Below are 12,508 nucleotides of genomic sequence, written 5' to 3' on the forward strand. Positions count from 1 at the left end.
CACTGGTTTGCGAAATGTGTTTGAATTCAACCTGGTAGCTCAGACAGCACATGGACCATTGCATTGCATTTGCTGGGCCGGCACGGTATGCTTGGCTAATTGAGACACTAATTGGCTCAGTTACTGCAGTGGTGGTGCTATATGAGTGGATGTGGGAAGATCCTGTGGGGTATTCACTGCGACTTTGAAATGTCTTTATTGTGTTTTTTGTTGATTTTGAAAATGGATATCAAACAATAACATTGGGATACAGAGATTTTTCAAGTCAAAAAGCACCAAATGTCAGGAAAGATCTGCAAATGATCACTTCGATCAGGAGTGTCGACTCCAGTCCTGGGGATCTGCTGGGTTTTGTTCCAGCTCAGCTTGTGGCTCCTTAATTGGTCCAATTAAGCAATTAACTGGATGAATGGAACCCTTCTCTCCAGACTCTGGAATGTTCTGTGGGTTCAGTGTTTTGAGTTGACAACACATTTTAAGGTATCGGCTATAAAAATAAAATAGGAAAGTTTTAGATAAGTCACCTTAGTAGATAATGACACTAATTAATTAATTGGGAGCTCCTGTAAGCACAATAACCAGCAGACACTGCGGCCCCCCAGCACTGAAGTCTGACACCCCTGCCCAAGACCTTTCAGGATGCATTTTTATCATGTGAGGCATGTTTGTTAATTTTTTACATTTATTTTTGTTTGTCCTTTTTGGAGAAAGGTGTCAAACCTGGTGTAGCTCAAAACACGGTATGAACAGGGCGTGTTGTGGCCAGACAGAATTATGAGACGCCGCCCAGAATAAAATAAAATAAAATCTAAACTTTTATGAGTGGTGCATTGGGAGTACTGTACAGACTAGCACCTAATACTGATGGTGGCTGCCTTTCACAATCTGGTTTATGGGGATAGAGAAAATTGATACAATTCACACAACTCTCTGTTGGGTCTGACCCAAGGGCCACTAGCACTGTGCTTTTGGAGGATTGGGTTGACTTGGTAGCACATCAATTAGATTTACACTAAATTCATATATATAAATTATACTAGTTTCTTAAATACTCCTGCGTTTTATCCCAAGCTGTATTGAGTCCTGGCTGCAATTCCTTCCCTCAACCACAAGATGACAGCACCTTCACAGCGTAAATAATTCTGTCGACTCTTTGTTAGTATTTAAATTGGATATTTAAAACTCTTGTAGAAAAATATTTGTTCTGTCCTTAAAAAAGAGAAACAAGTGACAGGGAAAAAAGGTGCTGAAGCCGTCCTGTTGTTTCTTGTCGCTCCTCATAGCTGCCCGTGTCCATTTTAGCGATTTTCGCATTTCTGCTTCGGACGGGAATTCGTTTCCAGTCAAGCAAACCTGTCGTGTGGATGGAAAAGTACCTTCTCTACACGGACGTCTGCACACAGACACGAGTCAAAAAAGAAATGTACTAACTCACTTAGAGGATGGAATTCCTTTTCTGTGAGACGGCCATCGTTTCTGGTCATTTTGGATGAGAAATCGTGGAGGCGTAGATCTTAAAATGTGTGCAGCTACAGATATGCAGAGACCTGTGTGTAGACGTGTGTGTTTAGAAAGCCTCAGGCCTCGACTCGGCGGCTTCCGACCCGTCCTGTGAGTCAGGGTCCAGTCTCTCCCCTCCCCCCACCCTCATAGCTTCCCCTCTTCCACCAGTTTATTGAGGCCAGTGCAGATTTTCTGCAGATTGGGCCGGAAGGGGCCGGCGGGGCTGTACAGCTTGGTCAGGAGCTCCACGTCGGAATAGTGGTTGAAGACGTGGTTAATCCGGCCGTGGGACTTGGGCGTCAGGTGCTTCTCCACCAGTTTGAGGAGCATGTCTCGGCACTCAACGAGGATCTCCGACATCACCGCCTTGTCGAAGGTGAATTCCACCTACGCAGGGAGGGAGGGAGTGTTGTGGTGAAGTCACGTGACTTTAAATCATATCATCAGAACAATAATTCAACTCACGCAGGGGGTTTATTATGAGAACAGCAGTGGAAGATACAGAACTTTCCCTCCACGATGGTACTGAAATAATAGAACAAAACACAAAACCCCCCCCCCCAAAAAAAAAACCTGGTGTTTATTCAAAGCTGCGTTCAATGTTGATCATGACACGGCATATTTAGGCCTTTGTGTGTGAGTCAAGCCTGGCCATTTAAATCCCTCTCCAAATGTTCATTCATTTCAAATGGCAAATTAAGTAAACTAGGATGCAATGAAGAAGAAGAACTTCAAACTAATTGAAAAGTTAACACCCCAGCGTCTCCGTACCTCATAGAAGCTGATGGCCGTCATGGCCCCTTGGTGCAGCTTCTTCTTGAACTCCTCCGCCAGCTTCAGCTCCTCGGCGTTGAAGCGGTTGTGGCGGTACAGCACCCCGATCTTCACCGCCACCTTGATCAGGTCCTTCAGCACCTTCTGGGCCTCGCTGCGGTTGCCCGTGTACTCCTTGGACACGCGGTAGAGCTCGTCCAGGATCTCGCTGCTTGTGTCGTCGATGAACATGTGCACCATGGACTTGCTGGCCATGTGGCTCAGGATCTTCTTCTGCGCCTGCATGGCCATGTCCTTGGAGCTGAAGCCCTCCATCACGGCTGGGGGGGGGGGGGGGGGAGACGGTGAGATTGGGAAGAGGGCAGGGAAGGAGGGAAGGGGAGAGAGAATGTATACAGTGTTAATAATCATCAAAGCCTGATCACCATTTCTTTTTTCGCCAGCGTAGTGAAAAGTAAAGGTTTGTGTTTTGCGGTTTGCAGGAAGGTGTTGTGATTAAGTGTTGGCCTTAATTGGATTGATTGATGCATTTAAGTCTATGCATTGGCTTTGGCGTATTTGTGAATTGAAAACGGACTCTGTTATGATTGTGGTCTTTTCCAGTCTCGGGGAGGTGTGTGTGTGTGTGTGTGTGTTCGTTTGTGTGTTTTCTGGGGTGGGTTCTGCCCAGTTACACCACAATATTTTGACTACATTAAACCCCTGGCAGGCCGGCACGGGAGAAACACCAGCGGTGTTGTGCGACCTCTGCTTGCCCTCCCGAGGGTCTCCAGGTATCGGGTTAGGGTCGTCTGTTGGGTCTGGTCTCCTTATCCCCCGCCCTCCGCCTCATCCCGTCTCCAGACTGTCAGAGCACAGTGATCCAAAACAGGGTGGTGACTACAGGGCTATTTGCTTTTATAGACCTTGGTATTGTCAAGGTATACTTGTGCCGAATATATAGGTGCCCCGCGGTGAAAGGGCATACATATCACGCAGGTTTATGGTGTCCCACTGTCTTAATCTCTGTTCCTCAAGCGCTGCTAGTCTGAAACGGCTTGTGTCGTCTCAGAGAGGGACAGCGAGTGACAGGTGTGCCAGCTGGGAGTGAGGCTCGCAAGACGGCAGCAAGGAAGACGTTCTCCATCTGTCACTTGGAATGAAATAAGCTTGTAAATGAGAAGACACAGTTGCATGGGTGGAGTGTGTGTTTGTGTGGGGAGAACGTGTGAGGAGGTGTGGTTTCCTTAGTGAAACAACCTGATGAAAACGGCCCACCAAGTCACAAGCTGGGCGCACCAGGCTCTGTGTTTTGAAGGGGCTGGAGTCGCTTTAAAAAACGATGAGAAGAAAGGAGTGAAACCACTTCCCGTGCCTGTCTGACAGTCACATCGGGAAGCGGAGAGAGACGCGGAAGTGGCCGAGTCCTGTCAGCTGCCGTTGCTGTGTGAATGATACGAAGGGTTTATTCACTGTCTCATTCTGGTGTAGCTCTCGGTTGTTGGATCTCCGATCACACCCCAACACACACACACATTTCTCTTCACAAAATCATCTTGTTTTTAGCGGGAGAGAAAAATACTTCCCATGGCTCCAGCTCTTGAACTAGTCCCATTCTCCTTCTCTTTACCTCCTCGACCTTTGGAAGGAGTGGTTTTGGAAGCAGTGGAGAGGCTTATGGGGGATTCGGGGCTTGAATCTGATTGGATGGTAACTGGCAGGGCTGTGATTTTGTCTTCTCCAACAGAGCGGGGGAAACCCAAAGTCTGCCAACAAACGTGAACCCAGGCCTGATGTCGATCGAGTACTTTCAAGAGAGGGTTAACTGAAATTGGAAGTGTGTTTTGTGTGACGGCGATCGTTTCCATGTTTGCTTTCCTGTCTGGCTCAGGGCTGTGCCGCAAAGACGCCATAACACGCTTCTCCGAAGAGGATGCAGCTGTCGTCGGCTGGATCGCGACCAGCCTTAGCCAGGGAGAGAGAGGCGAGATTCCCAAGCCCCTTTATCCTGACAGGTTAGGTAAACACCGCCTACTTGTATTTGCATAGCCGACTATTGGAGTGTCCTGTCAGTTAAGCACAGCACAACTGTGGAAATGTTACACAAAATGACAACTCAACAGTGTAGCGTTGCACCAGTGTATTCGGACCTGGTTTTTAAAATGTGACGACTCATGGAAAAGTGTCAAACTCAATCATGCCGTCCCCCCTGCCCCGCCCCGGCCCCCCACTCTCTCAGATCTGCAGAAATCACATTGGCTTCCCAGTTCCTTCCTCAAACAGCTCATAATAACGTCTCCCCCTGGCATTTGTTTTCATCGATTGATTGAACTGTTATGTGTGTGTGTGTGTGTGTGTGTGTGTTCAGTTACTCCCTTATCTCAGCGCTGCAGAGATCGTTGCTCGGGGGCCCGACTGATTCAGCTTTGACGGCCGATTATCTTTTTTTCTTACATTTCTTTTAATTTTATTCTTGATGAGGGCCCATCTTCTTACAGAGGCCTTTCCTCTCGGTGGGTTAATATCCGGGCTGAAGGGAACAGACAGAAGTGAGATAGGAATTAGGCCCAGCTAGTTTAAGTGACGTTGTTTTTGTACCATGCTGGAATAAAAAGAAATCGAGGGATTGAGTCTCCAAGCGTGCCGTACTCGCTTTTCTCGTCAAATTCTGAACTTTGACCTACCCACCTGTACCAGAACGTGTTTTCTTATTCGTAAGAAGCAGAAAGTGGCTTCTGATGAGAAACGAAACGGCGATAGGTTACTTGTTTGTACTTTACTGTCTGGGTGGTGCTGAGTTGTGACATCCTGGAGTTGGGGAAGGTATTGACTGCGTGGCGATGGGGGCGATAATATACCACTGATAAGAAAGATACGGTATTTTGTATAATCCTCATGTGATGTGTACGATTATGAATAAGAGCAAGGACCATATATTTCGATTTGGGAGCCCAGTACACATGCATGGACATATAGGTTGTTAAATCCAACTAAACCCCCCTTTTTTCATACTCGAACACTTTGATAAATAGGACACCAATTTGTGGCTCCCGTTCTGGGCCCTCAGAAGTTGTGGGGTGTAGAGTGTGTGTTGGGAGACAACCCTGGAGATGCGGCCCCCCAAAAATCAGCTCAGCGTCGCGTCAGATCAACACTGTGACCTCACTGTGACATCATCGGCTTGCCTTCTTCTCATCTGGATGCCTGTGGTAAGATTGTGACTACGGGGAATGAATGAATGATATTGCGAAGGCAGTGTTACGCCCCTGTGCACGGCACTACACTGTTACACAATTTAACGTCTTCTTACGTAAAGTGTAATACTGCTTCGGGATTCGGTGTTGAAAAAAGTCTCTCTCGCTTGATCACTTTTTCCCTGGTGGAAGTCTAAATAGTTCACATGCCTTCGTGATTTCTAGGTGGGTTTGTTCTCGGTTGTTATGTGCTGTTTTCAAGTGTGTGTCAAAACAACCAGCCTCCCCAACTTCAGACTTTGTATTCGGTTCTTTAAAATGCAAGAACTCCTTGGTGACCTACAAAAAACCAAAAAGGAGCTTTTTTTTTTTTTGTGCGTGTGTGTTTTTTTTCAAATTGTAAAAGATTTTGCAGAAGTGCCCGACTTCCTGTGTGCAATCGAGAGAGAGAGAGAGAGAGAGAGAGAGATAGATAGATAGTCAGTCAGTTCTTGCGCTGACAAGCCTTGAGGACAGCTTGCGGTCTGCATAGCTTTGACATGCTCACACAAGTTGCACTTCCAGTCACTAAGCTTCAAACCACCCAGAATTTTTTATTTTGTATTTTCGTTTGCTCTCCTTCAGTGTGGCAGTGACTACTAGAACCATGCAGGTTTCACAGGCACGCTCGCACAACTGGGACAACCCCACATCTCATTGGGCTCTCAGACTGTCTATTCACACACAAACAAACTTTTCTGTGCCTCTACTGTCCAGATTGTGCCCCCGATTACCTCTCAGAGCCACCGTCAGCAAAATCAGGAGCAGAATCTGAAATGAGATAAGGTTTGGACGCTTCCCAGCAGGTAGCGTGCAAAACCGCCTGCTCTCTCACTCGCTCTGCGATTGGAAACGAAGCAGTTGACTGCAGCTGCAAACATCTGGCCTGGGAGAGAGGGGAGTGATGGGTAATCTGTTTATTTCAGCCTGTCCCCTCTTAGGAATGCTTTTGTGAACCGGTCCAGTTCTGTACTCCTGTGACCGTCCCGAGCTGCGGAGGAGATTTCTGGAACTGGGCTGAGCTGATGTGGGCCGTGCAATAACTGGGCCACTTCAGTCGCTTTTAAGTCCTGGGATGGAGGAGTAAAATGGGTTAAGAAAAGGCCTAAACCTACTTCCAGGAAAGGTTGCTGCAGTGAGCGAGTTTCTGGCCATGAAGGCATTTCGTGTAAGATGACAATACAAAACAAAAGTGTGTGGGGGATTTTGTCATCTTCTCTTTCTCGTTTTCTGGTCTTTTTGTGCAGGAAACGCCCAACACCTGACAAACGGCGAGCTGTACTAGAAATTTCAGCTCTACGGTCGGGCTCTGGGGCCCTCGAAGATCTCGGCCTTCCTGCTGTACAGACCGTTTTTTTTTTTTTCATGCACCTGTAATTTCGGTTTCGTATCCTGCCGTGCTGGGGTTTCTGCTGAGGTTGTCAGAGTAACCGACTGCTCGAGCACAGATTGCTCCTGAAAAGACGGCCCTGTGGGATTGTGGGAAACGATGCGGGGTAGCATGAGAGCGCAACCCCAATCTGCGTGCCCCCCCCACCACTCCGCTCTCTCACCACCAAACCCAAGAACAACAACGACACCGAACGAACGAGCAAGTTGGGCGGGCTGTCCTACTTTGCTTTGTAACAGCGGTGTGCATATGAATATTCTCCCAGAGTGCATTGCAGTCGGGAGGCAGGAAACGGGTTGTGATTGAAGAGGCACCTGTAAACCAGCCTTCACACTATGCCCTGTGCCCTGAGGGAGAAAGACCAGAGTCTCCCCTGAAAAACAAATCTACTTCCTTGGAAGGGGCTGTGCTGTTAAACATGAAGGGAAATCAAGAGATCAGTCATATTTTAGCTGTGAAGCTTTCAGAAAGTATTTACAGCTGAGGTGAAGCAGATACTAATCGTGTTGTGTTACAATATCTGTAGGCCACCTTTTAACGCAAAGAAGCGGGCCGGGGGAAGTATTTCAGCGTTGCACGACCTGAGTATTGTGCACCGTTGATGTGCGTCCCCTTTTCAGGATCGGGTTTGTCCACATTGACAAACGTGAGTTCGCTAATTAAAAAAACATTCAAAGGAGAACTTGAGGGTGACTCTGATGCAAAGATCGTGGTAGAAGCAAGACCGGCCTATTTCAGGGCTTCCGCTGTCTGTCACGCTATGTCAGTTGACATTTGTTGTAGATTTCAGCTCACACAAAGACTGAAAAGAAAAAAAGTTAATAACAAAATAGCGACTCCTCCATCGATCCCTAAAGATCAAACTATCCTTCTCTCTGCTTTCAGTACCTGTAAACTCGTATCACTGGCACTGCGCTGTTTCCCCACTCCTGAACGCTAAAGATCAGCCACCTCTCCTTAACTCATCATTCTCTCCCCTAATTTTTTCCATCATTGGCATTGTTGGTGCTGGGTGTTGCCTCCAGGTTTCACCCAGTTTGTGCTGCACTCATTCAATCAAACCCTTCTACATAAGCCTCATCCAGATCACTCTAGCACTGTAATATCTTGGAAGTGTTTCCTGTCAGTCAACACTCGCCCATTTTTGAGACCCCTCCAAAACCTGGCTCCTCATCCTTCCAATATTGCTTCGCTACTCTCACCAGATGAGGTTAGTATATCCAGCCGGGGTGCTAGACTTCTGCGATTCATATTTATCGCACAGGAGGAGGGATAGGCCAGACGAGGTAAATATTTAACATACTACAAGTGCGTGAAGCACGTAGCCTGCAGCTGTCTTTACAGCAGAGTTTAAACACTCCCCCCACTTCTGCGACAAAGATCTTTATATAGGGAACCAGCTGTTGGTGGCTTGACAGCCTGCATGTGTTTTTACTTGGGTGTCTTGCCACTTTTGGTCATTCGATCTGTATTCCGTAAGCCGATCCGATCGCAACCTCTGTGTCTGAAGAGCTTTCAGATCGTGCGTATAGCTAATCTGCCACTGTATCAATTTATTTGATTGTATTATCAGTAAAAAAAGCAATTGCTTAGCTCCTCATTCATTGATATTGTTCATGGTTGCCTTGTTCTCTTCAGATTCCACCTGTAGGCACTATGGTTGCTGTCACCAGAACAGTCGTGCAAAGATCAGATCCCAAACAGTTTAACTCTGTTTAAGTTCGGCATCCAAATGTAGTACAGTCCTGCCCTGTCAGTTGTGATATTGTATTTTGCTACACAACTTCTTGAGTTTGTGTTTGTAACACAATCAGTCATCTGAGCACTGCAGGCTTCCTGATAATTATGGTGAGTCAATGTGGGCAAAGGTATCAGACACTGCTAGTGCTAGTATTACTGTCACTATTGCACTACACTAAAACACTGGGTCCTAAATCTTAACAGTGCAGTCTGAGCCTCAGGAACATGGTAAATGTCCTGAAATAAAGTAAACAGTTTGCAATTTTCTGCTTTAACAAAAGATAAACCACACATGCCTGTTTCATCCCTCTCACTGCCTTTGCAACACAGGTGATTTTAAAAGACCAAACTCTCCCCTGGCACTTGCGCAATGACACAAAATGACAGGCCGTTTGTATTGAAGGTAACTGGGGACCCTTATAGCATGTGGACTGGGGTGGGTGGTGGGTTTCCCCCAAAAAAGATTCCCCCTCAAAATGAATAACTGACTAATTGCTTTCCTTCACTCTCTCAGCATGACTCTCTCTACGGATCTTTAAAGTGGAGCTGTGTTTATGGGTGGGCATTGGTAGAGTAGTCGCGGGAGCAGCTGGAAAGGAACGGACTTGCCGCCCAAGTTAAAAACAAACTCCAAAAAAACAACCATAAAATAAGAGAGGAACTGAAACTGAGCGGTTAAGCAGAACTGGAGTGGAAAGTTAGGGTAGAAAATCTAGCCTTTGGCATCCCTTTTGCAGACCCTGACCGTTACTCAACTGCCTCCCTTTAAGTCTTCAAGTCAAAACCCCCAAAATGCAACAGCAGAGACGTTCCTCGCATCGGTGCGTGGTGCACCTTTCCGAACACACCCTCGCCCGTGAAGGAGCACAGATTCCTCACGGGGAGACAGATGGTGTCGGCTTCAGTGGGGGGAATGCGTTGAAAAGACGCTTGATGCTCACCTACACACGCTCGCACGCACACACACACATAGAAAAAAAACAAGAAAACATCCTCACTTAACCGCAGGACCCCTGTGACATCCTGCCCAAGAAACTGAATGACTGACCAGCTTAGGAAAGAGCTGCGTTTCACCTGTACGGCTCTGCTGGGAGCCGCTGCGTTTTCCTGTGAGGTTGGAGGTAAAGAATGGGACTTTGGGAACCTCCTGAGATAGAGGTAGAGGAGGAACGGACAGTTTGACGGTATAATAATGCTGTGATAGTGGAAGAGCAAGAGGACGCTTGCTAGGAGACACTGCCACCGCTATCTGAAGAGATGCTGAGCTTTACTGAGGTGTAACCGAAGACACCGAAAGCTGTAGTCAAACGGAGAAAGTCTTACCTGTTTTTTTTGTGTGTGTGTGTGTGTGTTTCTCCCTCCTTCAACTTCTTCCTTCGCCCACTCCTCTTGAATCAACGTGCGGAGACTTCAGGTTGGCTTCAGAAGTCCTTGCATGCAGGTCTTCTCTTTCTCCCCCCCTCTCCTTCTCCCTGTCTTGATTTGCTTCCCTGCTTGTCTCTCGCAAGATAGAAACAAGAAAAAAATAAAATAAATAAATGGTACCACTATCTGTTGCTCTCACTCTCTCGCAAGATTATTTGACTTCCTTGAGGAACTAATTTCGAATCCCCGCCCCTCAGCGAGCGAGTGAGTGAGTGAGTGTGTGTGTGTGTTTGTGGTCTCTCTCTCTCTCTCGCTCTCTCTCTCCTGTGCTGACACTGTTGTTTTTTTTGTATTCTGCTTGTCCTGACTAGTGCAATCCTCTGAAAGAATTTTGCAACACTCGCCCAGCTACAGGGTCATTTCTCTCTCTCTCTCTCTCTCTCTCTCTCTTTCTTTCTTTGTTCTCTTCTTTGACAAAGAAATGGGTTAACCCCTTGCTGGCTGCCGCTCGCAAGCTTCAAAGCCGGATTGCGGCTCAGAGTTTTGCCGGGTTCTCTGGTTTTGTTGACGTTCAGCAATGCTGGGGAACTCCCTCCCGCATGTTCGGCTTGTTACATCGGCAGTGCCGTGTCAACACTGATTTTCGCTCGCCCGTATTGTCCGGTGGAAGTCGAGTGTCCATCAAGATTATTTCAGGACCTCAGGGTGTTTCGGAGGCATTGAGCTATGTGTGTTGGATTCGGTGAAGCTGTGCATTATTCAATCTTGGAAAGAGGAAGCTGAGGTCGATGGCTAGGAGATGACTTCTCTGGAACTGCTGCCAATCAACTAGCTTGACGTAGGGTTGTTGGTGCTCTGGTTGGGTGTTAACCCCGTTATCCGTCTGTCCGCACTTGACATGGTGGTCGATTCCCAATCCTGGCAACAGTGGTGTCTGCCCCTCGCCCACGCTATAACCAGACGATGCTCTTTCATCAATTGATTTGTAATATATTGGGGGTTCATGGGTAAACAGTCTGATCGCAGTGGGATTTAGTAGCTTCTCACGCTCTGGGTCACATGGTTTTAACCTTACAGCGCTATTTCTGTCAAACGTAAGCTGTGCCCCCTGTGATGGGCACAGCCATGCGCCCAAAGGAGACCCTTGTACCTGGAGTGATTTGGTGCTTCAATTCAGCTTGGCGAGATTGTGTTCAGGAGGAAGCAAGCCAGACGTGAGGCAGAGGATGCCGTAATCACCTGTAAATCTTTTTGTGTCACTTTTCACAAAGCAGTTTCCTCCTGTTTTGACACTTCTCTAGCTACAGACTATGTGGGACCACATGGGTGGGTGTTGTGGGGGACATTAACCACCTGGTTCAGTGTAGGGATGTTCAGCTACCATTGGCAATGCAGCTGAGAGCCAATACTGCCCAGGACTTATTTACTTGCCTTCTGGGGCTTCTTTGAGTTGTTGCTTAAGCGCTGCAAGTTTACTTTTGGCCAATGTGCTGTATTAGCCTAGTCTGAGAGCAACCGAAACGTGTAAAGCAAATGGGGCCCATCTCCCTGGCAACAGACAGGAAGTGCTGCATCGGTGGTTTCCTGAATGCTTCCTCCTTATCGTGCTATGACATCTCACACGGAAATGACTTGAGAGAGGGAGGGAGAGAGAGAGAGAGAGAGAGAAAGCGGGGGAGCAGGGGAGCAGGGGCCCAAACTTGGACCTCTCAGTGGCTATTCAGTCTCCCCAGATAAGAGCCGCTCGGACCGCTTCCCCGCGGGAACTCGTCTGCTCCCGCTGCCGTCTCCGCTCGTGTCGGCGGCCGCTTCCTGTTGTTGAGTTTCCAACCTGTTGGCGATCCTGTTTCAGGTGGCCCGTTTGATCCTCTCTCTGTCAATTGTGCTTTTTTGAGCGCAACCTGTGGCTTTCATCCCAGACTCTACCCAAACTGAGGGCTCAGTAGGGGGTGGGGTAGATTTCACATGGGCCTTTATGAAGGAGAAGTAGTTACGTACACTATAATCATACTGTAGAGCACTTAGTGTACTCAACTCTACTTCTGTGTCATAAGAATGTTTTATAGTTACCCAACACCAATGAAGAACGATCCCTTCCATTCTTGCCTTTCCATGGATACACTTTGCTTCCCCCCCAATTGTGTGACGCCCCCTTTTCCAAAAACACCTTCATGTACAAGGAATGAAATGGACTGATGTTTAAATGATCCACTCCCAGGGCCAGGTTGAAGTTTTCGAGAGCGAGTGTTTGATTTTCGAATGGCGATTCACAATGAGCATTGAAGTAAAGTACTGAGGGTGGCAGTGCTTGATTGCACGGACGATGCAGAGACCAACAGGCAAGGAAGCTGAATGGTTCAGCCACTGTGTGGTTCCTGCTGCTGTACAAGCTCGTGAACTCGTTTTCTTTGTCAACGCTTACCTTTGTGGTCGCGTTGGCAGTTTCGGAACGTTACCTTTTCCTGTTGTTTTGATTTTGTGTGTGTGTGCGTGTGTTTTCATGGGCTGCGTGTGTTTGTGAGTC

At 47.5% G+C, this 12,508-nt stretch overlaps 1 protein-coding gene across 1 annotated transcript; it reads right to left on the reverse strand.

Moving 5' to 3' along the window:
* Window positions 1–180: 180 nt before the first annotated feature.
* tnfaip8l2b (tumor necrosis factor, alpha-induced protein 8-like 2b) lies at window positions 181–10,377 on the reverse strand. Its single transcript, XM_066721385.1, has 3 exons — window positions 9,943–10,377; window positions 2,275–2,597; window positions 181–1,890 (listed from the first exon to the last, which is right to left on the reverse strand). Exons 2-3 carry the CDS (start codon window positions 2,590–2,592, stop codon window positions 1,648–1,650), a joined length of 561 nt encoding a protein of 186 aa, XP_066577482.1. The 5' UTR covers window positions 2,593–2,597; window positions 9,943–10,377; the 3' UTR covers window positions 181–1,647.
* Window positions 10,378–12,508: the final 2,131 nt, after the last annotated feature.

The sequence above is a fragment of the Amia ocellicauda genome, chromosome 14 (assembly GCF_036373705.1).
Source record: "Amia ocellicauda isolate fAmiCal2 chromosome 14, fAmiCal2.hap1, whole genome shotgun sequence".
Lineage (NCBI taxonomy): Eukaryota > Metazoa > Chordata > Actinopteri > Amiiformes > Amiidae > Amia > Amia ocellicauda.